The sequence below is a fragment of the Lissotriton helveticus genome, chromosome 1_2 (genome assembly GCF_964261635.1).
Source record: "Lissotriton helveticus chromosome 1_2, aLisHel1.1, whole genome shotgun sequence".
In the NCBI taxonomy this organism is placed as follows: Eukaryota; Metazoa; Chordata; class Amphibia; order Caudata; family Salamandridae; genus Lissotriton; species Lissotriton helveticus.
This window is the reverse complement of record NC_136058.1, coordinates 251,091,026-251,109,097: the sequence shown is the minus strand read 5'-3', so window position 1 is coordinate 251,109,097 and position 18,072 is coordinate 251,091,026. Positions and strand designations below refer to the sequence as shown.

The following is an 18,072-nucleotide window of genomic DNA, read 5'->3' as shown; positions in this document are numbered from 1 at the left end:
CGTCAACAAGAGAATCACCTTCCGTCTCCTCACCCACGCACACAAAGGCCTACACGATCAAGGCCCGAGCTACCTCAACAACCGCATCAACTTCTACGCTCCCAAACGCCACCTCCGATCAGCCAGTCACGCCCTCGCCGCCGTCCCCCGCATCCGAAGAACGACAACAGGAGGAAGGTCCTTCTCCCACCTGGCCGCCAAGACCTGGAACTCCCTCCCGACCGACCTACGCCTGACCCAAGACCACCTCTCCTTCAGGAAGAAACTCAAGACCTGGCTGTTCGAGCAGTAGCAGCACCCCCCCCCCCCAAGCGCTTTGAGACCCTCCGGGTAAGTAGTGCGCTCTATAAATGTCCTTGATTGATTGATTGATTGAATATTCACACTTATTAAGCACGGCCGATTCAGTACTCAGATCCCGTGTACCATTCATTTCTACATTCCTAAGAATACTACCGCTTTGGAGTTATAAATAAACCGTCTACAATCATCACTTCGATTGACGCGATCCAAATCAGTAGAAATTTCACTCCAGACCTACACGAGTGTAGGTTGTGTCTTAAGCCCTGAGGAGTTGTAGTGAGTTGTTCCCACGCGACAAAACACGTGTCGGCTGGTTGTGGAACTAATAAACATACATACATCTTCCAGGAAACTGAACGAAACTGCAACTGTCGTGTTATTTGGCTTTATACATATATTGTCATTTAATGCATGATTACTGTTGATATACCTTGTTTGTTGTGTGCGAGGGCTTTTGCTGTTTTATACTGTCCCGTAGGTTTGGTAACAGACCTACTTTGAACGGTTAAGGGGTCTTTTCCGTTCGCCCTTCCGCACCACACCATAACCTAGCTTATGATACACACTAAACGTTCACACCAGGTAGTGCGCCTTCCCCTTCTCTGAATTACTAAAAACCCCACGTGCTGTATTTCATGGTTTGATAAGGGCCAGCTAATAACCTGATGTGAGTATCTTTGGTAAACACGTCTACTACATTTTTGGGAGGAATTCTGTGTGAGTTCCTTCAGGAGTTTGTTAGATCTGGGGGTCTCTAGTTGGCAATGGTATTCACCTTACTTCTAAGTCAGGATAAGGGGATTGCACTCCTTAATAACCCCTGCTCACCCCCCTGGTAGCTTGGCACGAGCAGACAGGCTTATCTCTGAGGCAGTGTGTTAAGCATTTGTGAATATACACAGTAATACAGTGAAAACACTACAGATGGACACAACACAGGTTTTATAAAAATAAGTATTCTTTATATAGACTTAAACACAAGACCACAAACGACAAAAATCCACAATACTACACTTAAGATTACTTAAAAGATGATTAAAGTTGCTTTGTTCAAGTTAATGATAAATGCGACAAAGTTTTCAACAAAGTACCTGCATGCGTAATGCAAAGTAAACAAAAGGATCGAAAAAGGGGAGATGCGTCGGTTCCCTGATCCGGGGGAGATGATACTCGTGCCTCAATGATTGCGCAGAGTAGGGGATGTGTCGTGCTTCCTACCGGTGCGAAGGTGATGCGTAGGCCTTTTGCGGTGTGCAAGATGGCGACTGAATGCCATGCGATGATCCGGTTGCGATGCGAAAAGATGGCGCCCTTGGTGCAGCGATGAGATGATGCCCCGACTCTGTACTTTGGAGCCGCGACAGGCCCTGCGACACGCTTCTACGGTGATGCAATGTCGACTCTCACGATGGCGTCAAGCTTCTCCGGTGATGCGACAGCAGGCAGCTTCGATGAACACACGCTTCCGAGGAGATGCAGCGAAGGCTCGCTTCTCCAGCGATGCGATGATTTCAGCTGTGGCAGCGACACGCTTCTTCTCGATGCGTTGCGCTTCCAGCTCCCAGCGGCACGCAAGTGTCTGGAGTCAGAATTCCCAGCAAGGAAATTCAGTGGGGAGCTGGAGGTGAAGTCTTTTGTCCCTGAGACTTCAGCAGGAGGCAAGCACAGTTCAAGCCCTTGGAGAATATTCTGTAAATGAAAGTCCTTACAAAGTTCCTTCTCCTTTGCCTTGGCAATGAAGCAACCACTGCAGGCCAACCCAGCATTCAGTACAACTCCTGCAGCTTCCTTTGTTCTTCTCCTTGGCAGAAAGGTTTCTTGTCCAGAAGCGATCTAATTTCTTGGGATCAGGGTCCCAATATTTATACCCCAAAATCCTTTGTTCTCTGAAGGCAGAGAGGCCTCTGCCTAGTCCACACCAGTTCCTGAGCACTTTGTTTACATGACTCTCTTCTTCCTTTCACTGTGAGGGGCAGAGACATCAGCCGCCCCACAGGAGGAGGAGTCAGCACAGGGGAGGGAAGATACAGCTCTGGCACACTCTGTTGACATGATTCCTCCTCTCATTTCACAGTGCAGGGCAGATACATCAGACAAGCCACAGGAGGTGGAGCCAGCAATGTAGAGGGAAGGCCTAGCCCTATTCAGGTCCCAGGTGCAACTCCTCCCTCCCATCTAGAGGCAGATCTCTCTATTCACCACTGGGATGCCCCAGCTTGTCTCCTGGAATCCCCCAGCCCTGTCACTTAAAACTCAGACAAGGAATACACAACCCAGCAGAGGCAGGCCTGGATAGTAAGGCAAGAAAATACCTACTTTCTAAAAGTGGTAATTTCAAACACAGAATATTAAAACCAACTTTACTAAAAGATGTATTTTATTATTCTGAGTTCAGGCATACTAAATTCAAATTTCCACCATGTTCCCTGAGTCAGTTAGGATAATAAGAATGTAATACTCTAACTGCCCATTCTGGCCTATGAGAACAGGTAGCCTTCAATAGTAAAATACGAAAATGGCTGTCATTCACTCATAGAACATGCTACACACATCAGAGCAGGTCCTACCTTATACTTACAATGCACCCTGCCCTTGGGCCTACCATAGGGGTGTCTAATATGAAGCAAAGGGAAGGTTTAGGGACTGGCAAGTGGGTGCACTTGGCCAAGTCGACATGGCAGTGCTAGACTGCACACAGGCCTTGCAATGGCAGGCCTGAGACACACTTTACAAGCTGCTTCAGTGGGTGGTACAACCAGTGCTTCAAGCCCACCAGCAATATTTGATTTACAAGCCCTGGGCACACATGGTGCACTGTACTAGAGGCTGACAGATAAAGCAAATAACCTGATCATAGAATAACCAATTAGTATATAAATTTAACAAAGGGAGCACTTGCACTGTGGCACTGATTAGCAGTGGCACAGTGCCCAAAGCATAAAACCAGCAAAAACATATCAAAACAGAGGAGGCAATCCGTCAAAATGGAAGGGAGACTCACGCCAATTATGCCAGGTCTAACAGGGTTTATCAAGAGTGCTTCCAGTTTTAGTTTTCGACCACAGACCGTGTGATTCAAACAAACTTTCTATAAGTAAACTCTATATGTTAAGTTAGTCTAGTGACTAGAAAACTAAAGCCCTGTTTGGGAAGCTTTTGGTAATGTCAATTTTGGTAAATTTGCTAGATCACAGTTAAAGAGAGCATCGGAATGATTTCACAGTATGTCTCAAAACCCAAGCAGACGCCATCAAACAAAGAACCATTTTACAACGGTTCTTATTAGCGACTGTGATTGAGGACCGTGGTTCCCGGCTAAAAATATCAGAAACAGATTTACAAAACCGTCATTACCGTTCAAATGACTTATTCCCGTTGAGCTTGTTGTAAGGCCATTGCAATGTTACCACAGTTTAACTGACCTAAATATTTTTACTATATGGAAGGTACTATACCCGCATTCTGTGAACTGAGCCTCCTCCATAAACTCTTGACTGGCAATGTAACCTCCCCTCTTGTGTTTTAAAAGGGTAATAGTTGAAGTGGCCAAACCCAGAAATTGTCGTTCTACTCTTTTAGGTTCCCTTTCCATTGTGCAATTATTACCCATGTAGGCTCCAAGACTGAGCAAAGAACAGAGGCCTATGGATGGGGGTATGAATGTAGAGAATAAGACTAAATTTTGATAGAGTATATGGGTCTGTATTCTAATGAAGCAGAAAGACAGACCTATATCAGGCTTACTACTCGTGGGCAACGAGCAAGCTACAGCAGTTCACTCATATACATAATGATAGAATCTAAGAGATATCATAATCTATTACAATAAATGAACCCACATTGACTTCGGTCTAGGAACACTGAAATTCAACACAGATATTCCAGCGAGCTTAGATGCACAACTCTTCCGTGAATACCTTCTGTCACACGCATTAAGCCTTGCATCTGAAGAAAAGATATTTGTGGTCTTGAAATATACTGAAACAATGGTTTGTACAATCTCTGTACAAGTGATGTTGCTGTAATGCAAACAACCATTATCTGTAACATATAAAATGATTTCTTGAATTGACAGTGACAAAATATTATCTACTAAACGGTAAAAAAAAATACTTACTAAAATTCAAGTAAATATATTTATCCATTCACAGTTTTCACAGTTCTATTTACAATTTCACAGAGAGGGTCACTATATAAAAAACTGATATGCCATTACTAGTGACTGAGTTTAATTCAAACATTCCACCCATCACAATTGTTGGTGTATCACAACTGTTTTTTCTGCAGTTTTGGTTGCATAACTCACTGTTGAGGCTAATAATACTGAAACATGTCTCTGGTTACTTGTACTCATGTGTAAGGGGGCTGACCTTACCTTTAGGTTTAACTGTTCTGTCAGGGATGAGGCTCTAATATCCCCATATCCACCAGAACCACCTCAACGCTTCTCCCATTAAAGAAAGAGTAGAAGTTGACGCTCTTTAAAGAACACAACATCACAATACCTTAGTAGTCCTCAAACTACCTCTTTTATTACTCATTAACTTTAAACTGGATTTTGCTCATGCTTTACTGCCTCTTGGCTGGAATCGCACTAAGGAAATACCACATGCATACATGCTGATTTCTACATGGTCAGTCCATGTCTCAGTGGTTCAGAGGGTTGTACGACGGTACAACGCAGAGAAATACATCACACAGGGTTTTTACTATGCCTATGCTTTTACAATGCATGCCATTACCACACATTATTTTTTTTAAAGATAAAAACAATGTATTTGTGGGTGGAGAGCCCCGCCCTCTCCAACTTACCTTGAATGCATTGTAAAGGAATGCACGTGGTAAAAATATGTGTGCTAAAAAATGCATTGGAAAAATGGGTGGTAAAGGCAAAATGAAGTAAAAACCTCGTTGTAAAGGCTGTTTCCCAGTACAGAGCATTGGTGGTTGATAATTTTTAAAGTGGTGTGGCGGAAAGTTAAATACTTACATACCGATAAGCAGAATGAACCTCTGCAACATGATTTTTTTCTGCATGCATATTAATAAAGTTACTTGAAAGTCGACATTCCTACTTTTATCAACGTTCAGATGCAGGTATGCTCCCGAGAGCAAATACCCAACCTCTCACTGCCTGGATGTTACAATGTGTAACCTGAACCCGGGGAACATAACGCCCAAGCACCCCAGTCATTTCAGGCACTACTCTCATGCGTTTTCCAATACTAAACAGCATAAGAGCAGTGCTAGGATTGACTGGGACATGAAACACAACACTCCCTATAACACTGATGGGGCCATGTCTCTTTTCAAGCAGCTCATTGAACACCTTGAATGTGGAAACCTGATCTACGCATGTCAGGCTGGCCACAGGAAATCCACCGGCCAATCTGACATGCGCAGTTCATTGAATCACAGCTACAGCTAGTCGTCCTACCCACCCACTGCATGCCGGGAGAGAGAGTTACATAGCCAGCCCCATAACAAAGGAAAGGGAATAGAGGTACGGATATAGTATTTTTACTGGTAAAAATAATGAGCCTGGGAGGTAGTGGCTTGCATTAGGAGGTCGATGCCCCTTTGCTCCTATGTATGACCCGCCCATGGTACAGAGACCAAAAAAAGATTAAGTGTAATGGCGGCACAGAGTAATTAATAGAGTTTAGTCCTAGCATTTCACCCGTCACCTGTTTAGTTTTCTCTTCCATACAAACTGTACACCCTAAAATATCTTCTCTAATTGTGAAATATTTCCTGTTTTCTACCCCTCTCCTAGGCTTATCGTGAGGAGTTTATGGATGAATGGAAAAAGCTTAACCTGGATGTTTTGCTCTGCCCTGCTATGGGTCCCGCTTTGAACATAGGCGTCCTGGGAAAGCTGTGGGGTAATTCTAAATATATTACTTTTTATTAATAAGTGAAACTCTTTGGGCAGCAAGTACCTTGGAGTCTTTTGTTATCTTTTTGAAAATGCACAGAGAAAAAGTCAAACTAAGCATCATTTATTTCTGTTGGTTGGGTAACCCTATGATGTGACTCTTCCTCAATGTCTGCCTTTATAATACTCAGAGGAGAGTTTCATAGAGACAGGCATCAATGCCTATTTGTGATGGAGAGCTTCTGTAAATGCGTCCTTCTTTAAGTGAAACTAAGAAAAATGATTGGCTAAACAGAAGGATGTGCTATTATCTATCCATGCAACACATTAAGACAGTGTTTCCACAACTGTGGGTCGCTAACCACTTTGGTCATAAGCCAATTTTTGGTGGGTCGTCAAAGTCCAAGCAAAAAATAATGATGTCTTTAAGTTCTACATTTAGCTTGACATATTTGTTCTGCTTCAAAGAAAGAGGTCAAATGTCAGCCTATGTCTTCTGGTAAAGTGCTGCTTTTTAATATGGGATTTGGTATTTACAAACGCCTCTCACTTTGCAGGCAGAGAAAAAAAAGTAAAGTGAATTATGTGACAGTGTTGCTGGGGTAGAAAGTGTGTGAAGAAAAAGGCTGTGGGATGTCATTTTTAATAACACACAACAAAATGTAATATACCTGTAAATGAACTGTACGCGTTCAGCAGTTAAGAAAGCAAAAATGAAGCACATTTTTTGTGTGCAATATAGTTTTATCAGTAAACTGTGTTTGTGCAAATTAAGTGGCCATTTCAATAGAAAATATGCTGTTTTTAAATGACAGTGCACTACCTCATGATGCTTTAGTAATATAAAAAAATAGGCTGCCTCAAGTCTATTAAAGCTAAGTGGGTGGCCAAAGTTTGTTGGTATAGGAATTAGGCTGTGATTCTAAAACGTTTGGGAAGCACTGCATTAAGGTGTTCATAAAGCAATAAAGAATAGGGTACACGTTTTCTGAGAATGAATGGAGTTACTCACATACATTTTACTATCTGTGCACATTTAAAAAAAGTGTATACCATATATTATTTAATACATCCTAGACAAGTGAATGATTTTATTTACATGTACAATCTCACACTGTAGCACTGGATCTTTGTGATGTATGATCTCTGAATTGGGGTATAAATGTTCAGTTACATACAATATGGTGTCTTTTTATTTTTTCTAGATGCCAGTAGCACTACATATCTATACAATATGTTAAATTTCCCTGCTGGAGTGTTACCTGTAACAGTAGTGACTGAAGATGATGAAGAGCAGCTGAAGCAGTACAAGGGACACTACAATGACCACTGGGACAACTTGATAAAAGAGGTTAGTAACTAATTGACATGCACCTCTGTAGTTATTACCTTAAGATAGGGAACCTCCTATTGAGTTCTGTTGGAAGTGGTCCTTTTTGCAGCATTATCCTCAAACCTTTTGCTACTTCCTCCTACTTTTCCAGACCAGTTTTTGTTTGCTATAGGACTCAGGGCACTTTACCACTGCTAATCAGTGCTAAAGTGCATATGCTCTCTGTGTAAATGTGTATTTGGATTGGTTGTCCTCGATTGGCATATTTTGATTTACTGGCATGTCCCTATGTAGCGCACTAAGCATGCCAGGGCCTATAAATCAAAGGCTACTAGTGGACCTGCAGCACTGATTGTGCCACGCAGATAAGTAGCCCTACAAACGGAACTCAGACCTGCCACTGCAGTGTCTGTGCACAGTTATAAACTGCCATGTCGACCTGGCAAGTGCACCCACTTGCTAGGCCCTAACCTTCCCTTTTCTTACCTGCAAGATACCCCTCAGGTAGGCCCCAGGTACCCCCATGGGCAAGGGGCAGTGCATGTGAAAGGTAGGACATGCACTAGTAAGTGTGTGTCATGTCCTGATTGTGAAATACAGTGTATTTCGCTTTTCACTATTGAAACTGACCCATAGGATAACATGGGAGATACTTTGTAACATCTTACAAGTATAGATTCTAATTGGATGCGCTTGGTTGTGGGGGAGTTTGGAGCTGTTCTTTGGCTTTCATTTTATGTTGATCTAGGGGCCGCCCTTTTGTGCCGAGTTTGTTGTGACTCTTACTCTGGGCCCACCATCTTGTTGGCCTCGACCGATTACTGGATCACTGCTTGCCGCCGGTCCATGCCTCTGGTCGCCTGCCTGCCCATGGCCCCTGGATGGCCCCCTTTGGGATGCTCTCTCCCCCCCCAGACATTAATGGACACTAACGAGGCTCCCTTATTTTCTCCCTCACCTTGTGGTCCCCCAAATTACCGAGATGACCCAACGCGGTGATTGAATTTGGCACTGGACTTAGTGACTATGTGACCCCACCTGGGTTTGGGTCAGCTTAATCTAATCTTTTTGGGCTCACATGAGGTACTTGTCTTGCCCTGCCGGTCTGCCAGAACTGATCTGCTTCCCATCCCCCTGTTTCTACTCCCCTCCCCATTTCCATCCATTCTCCATTGGGGACTTTTCCTTTGTTTGTCTATGCAACTGTAACTAAATGTAACAATGCAAAACGGTTATTCTTGTTATCCCTGACCTCCGAGACCTGAGCAACATGGCTGATGCCCGGTGGAGCTGCTAGACAGCTATAGAGGAGATTGGCCCTGGTTTTCCCCCTCGGCCGAGGGGGAAAACCAGGGCCAGCTGGACATTGGGCACAGTTTTCCTTGTCTCCCTGCTGTATGTCCTTCCTCCCCCTCCCTCCCTCCGACAAATTACTGTAAAATATTTTTTTGCCTGTGTTTTTACTATGCTCTTGTAACAGCTGTAATTTGTATCTTGTAACTCAATGTTCCTCATGTAAAGTGCTCTAATACCTCCGGGTCTAGCCAGCGCTATATAAAACTCTTCAAATAAATAAAATAAATAAATTGGGACAAGATTGAGGAATAATAATAATAATAATAATAATAAACCATTTATTAAGCGCATGGTTACACATAAAACAGTGTGTCCCCGCGCTAATTGCTGCTACGATTTCCAGAGACAGATTGATAGTAGAGCCATAAAAGGGGAGAGTTACGCAATGGGAAACAGGAATGTCTTGAGTTTACCTCGGAATCTCGTTTCCGAAGGTTCCATGCGAAGATTTAGGGGGAGTTCATTCCACTGTTTAGGGGCCAAATATCTGAATGAGCGGCCGCCCATCCTGGCCCTCTTGATTCGGGGAAGTTTGAACAGCATCGTGCCGGAAGATCTTAAATTCCGGGTGGGACGGTGTATACTAAGAAGATTCTTAAGATAATCTGGGCCTGTGCCTTTTGCGATGCGATGTGCAAAACAAAGTACTTTATATTTAATCCGTTCCCTGACTGGGAGCCAATGAAGCTTTGCCAGTGCGTTCTTCCCAGAGGCTCTTCGAGGAAGCCCAAGCACAAGACGTGCGGCGGCATTCTGGGCGCACTGAAGTTGGTGGAGGCCTTTCACACTCAGGCCTACTAGCAGGGCATTTCCATAATCAAGGTGGGGGGTCACCAAGGCATGGACAATAGTTTTTCTGGCACCTATTGGAAGGAGATCTAAAACCTTACGAAGGACCTTTAGTATGCTGAGACACCTCCCTGTCACCTTGTTGACGTGTGACTTGGAAGAGAGGTCCGAATCAAGCATAACGCCGAGGTTTCTTACCGAATCCACAGGAGTGGGCGGGCTGCCCAGTTCTGTAGGCCACCACCTATGAGACCAGGCAGATAATGTTTTCCCCACCACTAATAGTTCTGTTTTTTCGCCATTAAGGCGCAGGCAGTTGTTGTTCATCCATGATGTTACTGATAACAGACAGTTGGAAACATTGGTGGCATCCTCACTGTGGTCGGGCGTGAGCTTGAGTATTAGTTGGGTGTCATCAGCGTAACTGACAATGTCCACCCCAAAAGCCTCCACCACATGGGCCAGGGGTTCCATATAGATGTTAAACAAGGTAGGGCTCAAACTTGAGCCCTGGGGAACCCCATGGCTCACCTTTCTAATGGATGACCTGAAAGGTGGACAGTGAATTAGGAAACTTCTATTTGCCAGAAAGGAACGTAACCACTCCAGTGCTGATCCTTCCACCCCCATGTCAGATAGTCGGGACAGCAGCGTTGTGTGCAGCACGGTGTCAAACGCTGCACTTAGATCTAATAACACCAACTCCCCCTCATCTACTAGCTTTCTGAGGCACTCGGTGGAATAGAGAACGGCCGATTCCGTGGAGTAGCCAGGTCTAAATCCTGATTGAGAGGGGTGAAGGAGGACTTCCTCCTCAAGATATGCCATAAGTTGCTTATTCACAACCCTCTCTACAACTTTGGAACAGAAAGGGAGGAGGGAGATGGGACGGAGATTTTGGAGTTGGGAAATATGGATGTTTGGTTTCTTTTTAAGAGGGATCACCTGAGCAGTTTTCCACGCTTCAGGTACATAACATTCCTGAAAGGACAGTGTCACCATCTGGCTAATGTGGTCAATTAGCATACTTTCCATAACCTCTTTGCAACGTGCCGGAGGGCAAACGTCGATGGGAGAGCCGGATTGTATGTTATTGATGATATCTAATAGGACATGTCTTTCTGGAGTTGTGAAGCATGTGAGATGGGATTTCTTGATGGAGCTAGAACTGTCTCTCGTGCCTCTTTGGTGGCCTAGAGGATCGACACTGGGTATAAAAGTGGCATGAATTTTATCAACTTTTTCTAAAAAGAAATCCGCAATAGAATCGCATATCTCATTAGAAAATGTATCTTGTGCTTCCAGTCTAGTAGGAACCGTGAGCTCCTTATAAATGACAAAAAGTTCTTTAGTGGGATTATCTGCCAGCTCAATCCTGTTTTTGAGATATGTACTTTTCTCAGATCTGGAATGGAGTTTAGGCTCTTTGAACTCAGAATTTAATAACACATCATTTAGTAAAGAGGGTTTTTAAATTGTGTGTTTGAAAATGTCACTTTTAGAAAGTAGGCATTTTCTTGTATAACCATTCTGTATGCCTCTGTCTGTTTGTGTATTGACTGTCTGGCTTAGGAGTGAAAGGGGCTGGGGATATGCAGTCACTATAGACAGCCACCAGGGTGGTTGAGGTGTATCCTGCCTTGCCTGGGTGACTTAGAGCTGAACTGGATAGACCTTAGCTGCTTTTTGAGTGGTGGGAGGAGTTTCCCTGGCACCTGAATAGGCCCTGTCTCCTTTGCATAATGTTGTCCCCACCCCCTGTGGTCCTGCTGCATCAGAGAGGACAGAACTGGTTTGGACTGGGCTGAGAGGCCCTTGTCACAAAGAGAACAAAGAGAAAATGGGATATAAGTATTGGACATTAAACCCCAGAGAATTAGATCATTTCTGGACTCAAGAGGAACATTTACCAAGGAGAAGAGTTGGAGAGCTGTGAGGAGGAATACTGCCACTTTGCTGTGTGCTGTGTGAGTTGGCCTGCAGTTGCTGCTTCAGCCAAGGAAAGGACAAGGACTGGAACTTTGCTGTGATACCTGCTTGAAGAAGAATCTCTAAAGGCTTGTGTGTGCTGGCGTCCTGTTCTGAAGTCTCAGGAACACAAAGAGTTCACCACCAGCTACCTTGAACTCCTATGCTGTGAGTTTTTACATGCCAGGAGGTGCCTGTTCCAGTCTGGGCCTCTGGGGGGTTTTGCTGTTACTGAAAGCCGAAAAAGCATGAAGAAATCAAAAACATTGCTGCATCGCCTGTTTTTCTGACACAATGCTGCCGTGCTCCCAGCATGCATCGTGGGATCGCTGTTAAAGAACCAGACCTGTTCACAGCAACCACATGGACCGCCAATGCATCCTGGATCTCCACGCATCGCACCTGCGTGGCAAGTTTTTCCCAACGTATCACTTGCAGACCCGAACCATCTTCGAATCGACACATCACTTCACCCTACAGTCCGGATTCGACTCATCACTTCTCCTGCATGCAGCAGACTGTTACATCGCCTCCCCAAGGACTCAGGAACTAGCGCATCCCTTTGTTTCTCAATGTTTCTCTTCTCTGCAGCTCTTTGGCCTTGTGAATTTTGGCGCATCTACAGGTACTTTGTGTAAAATGAATCATCCATTGTTTTCTATGGACCGAGTTGCTTGAAACCTTTTAAAAGTCATATGTTAATACTTGTATGTTGTAATTTTGTCATTTTGGTCTTGTTGGGTTTAGATAAAGATACTTTATTCTTCTAAACTAGTGTAGTGTCCGCTTGTGGTGTTTTCACTGTATTAATGTGTGTTTTGAGTACAAATACACATTGCCTTTGGGATAAGCCTACCTGCTCGTGCCAAGCTACCAAGGGGGTGAGCAAGGGTTATCTAAAGTGTGTATCCCCTTACCCTCACTAGAAGCAAGTGTTCCTAATTGAACAAAGGTGCCTACCACTGCTAACTAGAGACCAACGGTTCTAACAAGTTCAATTTGCTTCCTTTATAGAGGGCTAATGCGGAGATCAATAACAAACAGTATCATGTCTTATGTTTCAGGGAAGGCTCAAACTCATATGATATTAATCAATTACATTGAATTCCCCAAATCCCCCATTAACTTAGCTTCAAAGAAGCTATTTCCAGGGAAACATTCATTATCTATAATTTTAACCTGAGATACTGCAGTTTATGTTCTCTTTTTTATGACACCTGTATGTTGTCTGGGCCATTGTGATGAAGACAGAGATGGTACTCGATAGGTGAGTTTTAAGGGATATTTCTGTCTCAAGGTCTGTTGGGGTTAGTGCTTGTCAGAAAATGAGAAAAATGAACCTCTATCAAGAACTGGTCTTTGTCGAGTTTGGTTATTCCAGCTACTTCTGACATAATAACTTTCTGGAGATTAAGAATATAGTAGATTTAGATGCATTCATTGCTGAATTAAAATGATGCTTTTACAAAAAAACATTTTTATCAATGAAACATTTTTAAGTTTGAGCTGTTAGGGTCCCTGGATGCTTTGTACGGTATTTCTTTATTACTATGCAATATATTCACTGCACACATTACAGCAGTCAAGTGTATGATTCTTCATCTTGCATGAGGTCAAGTGATAACTGATACCTAGACCAGAATTACATAATAGTGCCTGTCTTTGTAAATGAGCGTATGGAGTGGCATGGAAGGGCAGCTTCTGGGCAAGTCTTGACTACGTTGTCCAATATGCGCAGCATGAATTGGCAAAGGTGATGCACTAATTGTGGGAGGGTGCTAGCAGCCTTTGCCTCTACCAAAATGCAATGGGTTTTGGAAGAGAACCCATGCACACATTGGCCTACCATGGTATCACTGGCATGGCAGTGCTTAATTTGTAAACATAAAATTCCCTGGAGTTAAAGGATATCTTAGGAGCTTAGCAGCAGCAGGGCTGGAAAATACCAAGCTTGCTTAGTTTTGATTCCAACTCCTGCCTCTTTCATCTGCCTACACATTCTAGCTCTTCACATCACTCTTGCAATTTCTTTTTAGGCCTGCTTCCCCCCTTGCCAATGTTAGCCTATCGTTCTACTCTTCCTTTTGTTTTGCTGCTATCCTCGTTGTTCTGGGTCTAATTCTGGTAAAAAAAAATCCCAAGCTCCAATGATTAGTTTCTGTGGTCCACACAAATTAAGCATGGAAACTGACCCCTTAACTCGTGCACATCCTCAGGTGTAGGCTAGGGTTCTTGCAAGTAGGGGAAAGATAAATCAAGTAGAGAGGATTCTTAGAACAACTGTCTTCATTAACTCAGATCAGGACTAGGTAAGGCAATATCAAGGGGTCCATGACAGCTCCTGGGTACCTCTAATCAGCATCGATGCTTTCTAGGAAAGCACTGATGAATGATGTGGGGTTTCTATACACAGGTTGCATTTTCTGCTAGTGTATTATCACAATACGTGTGCAGTGCTAAAAATAGTGGACTCGGTACAAAGTGCCACAAATGAAGTATGTAGTGCCTTCGCTCTAAGCTTCTGAAGATAAAGGAAACAAATAGATTGGGGTCTCCAACCTTATCTGTTATGAAAGCTACTTTTGCTCAAGGAAAGTTCTCCTCAAATACTAGAAAATGTGATCAATTTAAAATAGTGGCGACACATGGTAACATTTCAGCAGTGACCACCCAAACATTTCAAGTAAGGATGCCAGCAGAAATGCAAGGGAAAAGTTACCAATATTAAATAAATGCTCCTGACAAGTTAGTATGCAAGGGGAAGCCACCATTATTTCAGGAATAGCTAAAAGTAGGCGAGTCATGCTCTTTATATATCACGACGGCTACAAGTATGCCACAACCGGAACAATAATGCTTAAAATAGTCAAGGATGATCATAAATTTGCCCATGGCACCATTATGTCAGACAAAATTGTGCCAGAGAATAATCCCTAATCAGGAGGCGTGGTGTATACTCTTGGGGGTCCTTGATATCAGGCATAACTTCCAAGGAGCAAAATTGTTTATTAGGGAAAAACACAATGCCACGTGCACACAGACACACACACAAATGTGTACATGAAACATTTGATTGTCTCAACTCTGTATTCATGCACAGCTCTGCTCGGGGCACTGATCAAGTGGCCAACTAACACATTTTCACTCTGGCTCCTGCAGTCCCACACTTCATTGCGTCAGCACTGGTTACTACAGGCACTCTTCTTTCAAGACCCATTGTTCACACACTTGGTGTGACTGATATAGCAGGGCCTAGAACATTGCCAACTTCCTTATGAATTAGCTAGATTAAAAGATGGTGATGTTTTGAGATTTGGTTTTGAAAACAAAATAATTTGTTTGCCGGGCTACACGGTCATGCTGTTGGAGCTGTATGGCACACTTCCAATACATTGACAAGAACCACCTAGGCAGCAGTTCCTGCAAATAGACAGAGATGTCCGCTAGGCCAGCGGACATCTGTAAATTCGGAGTTTGGTTCTTTCCATCATGTTGACGGAGAATTTTACTTCATCACCCTAACAGTGAAAACTGGGATGGTGTAATGTTTATAGCGCTCCTCGTAATTCTGATCCCTGTGCAAACAAACATTTGCACAGGGATTTGAATTTACCCCTGAACTTATAAGCAGGGCCTCTGGTTATCAGTAATTTCGGGATGCAAAATTACTTACCTATTCCAAGTGGAACCCTGATTGCTCCATAGGAAATAGTGAGTTGTAGTAGATTTTGGATTACTGTTCCTTTGGAAATTTCCAATGTTCATCCAGTCTCTCACATGAAGATTTCATCAGGTTCAACTTGGCGAAATCCACAGAGACAGGATGGAGGCAAGTTGTAATTAATTCTTCCTGCAGAATTACTTAGAAAACTGTGTTTACAGCCATTTTTACCAAAGTTTTATATACAGACTTAGGTACTGCAGTTTAAGGCAGTGAGTGGCTCAAGGTGCTCAAAACGTGAGGCAAAACATGCACCTAAAAAGATTTGTGCAACGTATATATCTGAAAGAGAAACATAAGTTATGTGCATATCATCGAGTTGAAGGAAGACCTGCTTTAAGATTTCGCAATGGTTTTATGATTATATTTGAACTTGGTCCTCAGCTGCTTTCTCTTTCCTGTGGTAGGGGTGGAAACCAGTCATGGTGCTTCCTGGAACCTTCAGTGGGGCGGGGGGGATCGGATAAAAAAACAAAACACTTCCTCCCAGCCTGCCGCCGCCTCTCCAGCATCCTCTTCCTCGTTTCTTGGGAGAAACAGGAAGCACCAGGGCTCCCACGCTTCCAGCAGCCAATCAGAACGCTGCAATGCTGTGTGGTGATTGGTCTGAGTGCTGTGACTCGGCACTCAACCAGGGGCTGGAGGGGTGGGCATGTTCTCCACTCAAGGTGTAATGCAGCCTGCATGGAAAACAGGGAAAGTGCCCATGACTGTTTTGGGCGGCCCGGTAGGGCTGGTAAAACAGTCATTGCGCACTTAGAAGAGTTCTACCACTCCTCCCCTGCTCTGCTGCCCCACCCCATCCCCTCACGCAAGCTGCTGCAGCAGGAGGTCAAAACAAAGTGATAATAACATTACGCTATTATTATTTTATTTTTTCCCTTCTTTTGCTGCTTGAAGGCAGTGGGGAGACGCTCCTCCCCCTTAACGGAGGAGCCGCTACTCATGGAAACTACAGAAAGTAGTTCTCCTGTGGCACCATGAGACAGGGGATAGCAAGGACAGTGTCAGGACTACCAAAGGGCAAGCAAAGAGAAGCAGCTGCTGATGTAAGGAATACATCCTTAACAGCATTTCATCTGTTCCATTGTGTGTTATTGTCATGCCTATGTGGTAACCATTGGCCACCGATTGAATGATAAGATTCACATATTGAATGCCTCTTCTCCTAAACTGATGTCCATCTTTGTATTTGCTCTGCAGGGGGCAAGAGGCGGCGTTGGACTCCCTGTGGCTGTGCAGTGTGTGGCTCTACCGTGGCAAGAGGAGCTGTGCCTCCGCCTCATGAAGGAGGTTGAACGAGTAACGCACCATAGGAAAAGAAGATGCTCCTTATAGATCCTCACTGTGAATTAATCATTGAAACCACACATTCATAGATAAGAAAATTCATTTTGGAGCTCATGCTTGATTACATTTGTTATATCGGCGTGCAAATGGGTGCAATATTCAGGCATGTGGTGGGTGAGGCACGTCTACCCATGTAACTATATGCTTGTGGCAGATACCAAAGGCGGCATGTGAAGCATTTCTGGCCTCATTCATGTGAAGGGAAGTGATGTGAGGCAGTCAGTGTATGACATTTTGGGAACGTTTGTGAATGCCCAAGTACACCTTTCCTTGCACTAGCATGCAGGCACACGAACACTCCCACAAAAACACACATACCCTCATGTACCCAATAACATCCAGAAAATAATGATATCCCCAATAGTGATGGCTAACCTGGGCACACACATACACACTACACCCTCTCTCTCACAGAAACACACACATACACCTGAGGATTTAACAGCATCCAGAGGTTAATCATATCCCAAGTAGTGATCCTAGAGGTGCACATGCACAGAGACACACACATAAACACACACACGCACACTCTTTCAGTCACAACCAGGCATACACAGAAACACAAACGTACAGATATCCGAGTTGACAAGAAAACAGCCACCTTCATGTCTCTTGGAAAGCCAACCCAGCAGCACCTCACTTTGCCAAGAAGCCATGCCCATACACCAAAACCCATCACTCTACTGTTGTGTTACTTCCTTCTGCAAAGCTCTTAACTTCCCGAAGTTATACTGAGGGTTCATTTAATCTGTTATAAAAGTGTTTTGTCATACCTTTTCATTCCCGAATGGATAGTTCGAAGCTCATAAAGAAATTATCATTTTGATCAATATTAAAAGCATCAATGTAAAATATGTGTACAATGCATTTATTCGTGTATGTGGAACCAAAAGTGCTGCATTCCTATATAGGCCACATTCATGCTCATGCACTTGTTTGATGGTAGTTTGATGAACTAGACAAGCCTGCATTTAAAGAAAACTGCATGGAGTTATAAGCAGCTAATTTAATACCATCGAAAATGAAGATAAGTAAACCTGCCAAGCTTTGGAAGAATATACAATATTGACTGTAGAGAATGCTTTAACAAGTAATGAATTCCTAATGTCATAATTTCTTTTTTAAATTCATCAACTTTCAAGTTCAGGTTAAAGATGTCAATTTGAGACATAGTATACGCTTGAGTGGTCTAAAAAAGAAAATATAAATATTTTCACTCAGAGAAATATAGTAGGACCATTTAGATTCTAGGTTCACCATCTGCAAATCATATGTTAATCTTTTACATGAAAAGGGATACTTCAGCTTTGACATTATTTACGCTTTTCAATTGCACATAATAACAAGCATTTGCAATGCAATAGGGCTCGCATT

The 18,072-nt window shown here is 43.4% G+C and overlaps 1 protein-coding gene across 2 annotated transcripts in view; it reads left to right on the top strand.

Annotated features, from left to right (window-relative positions):
• Positions 1-17,550, top strand: part of LOC144800500 (vitamin D3 hydroxylase-associated protein-like) — a 344,212-nt gene extending 326,662 nt beyond the window's left edge. For both annotated transcript variants that reach the window (XM_078671684.1, XM_078671685.1), the window contains exons 13-15: positions 6,080-6,188; positions 7,387-7,532; positions 16,552-17,550. In XM_078671684.1, coding sequence (XP_078527810.1) covers positions 6,080-6,188; positions 7,387-7,532; positions 16,552-16,686 — 390 coding nt within the window. In that variant the 3' untranslated portion in view covers positions 16,687-17,550. The remainder of the gene's footprint in view (positions 1-6,079; positions 6,189-7,386; positions 7,533-16,551) is intronic.
• The last annotated feature ends 522 nt before the right edge of the window (positions 17,551-18,072 follow it).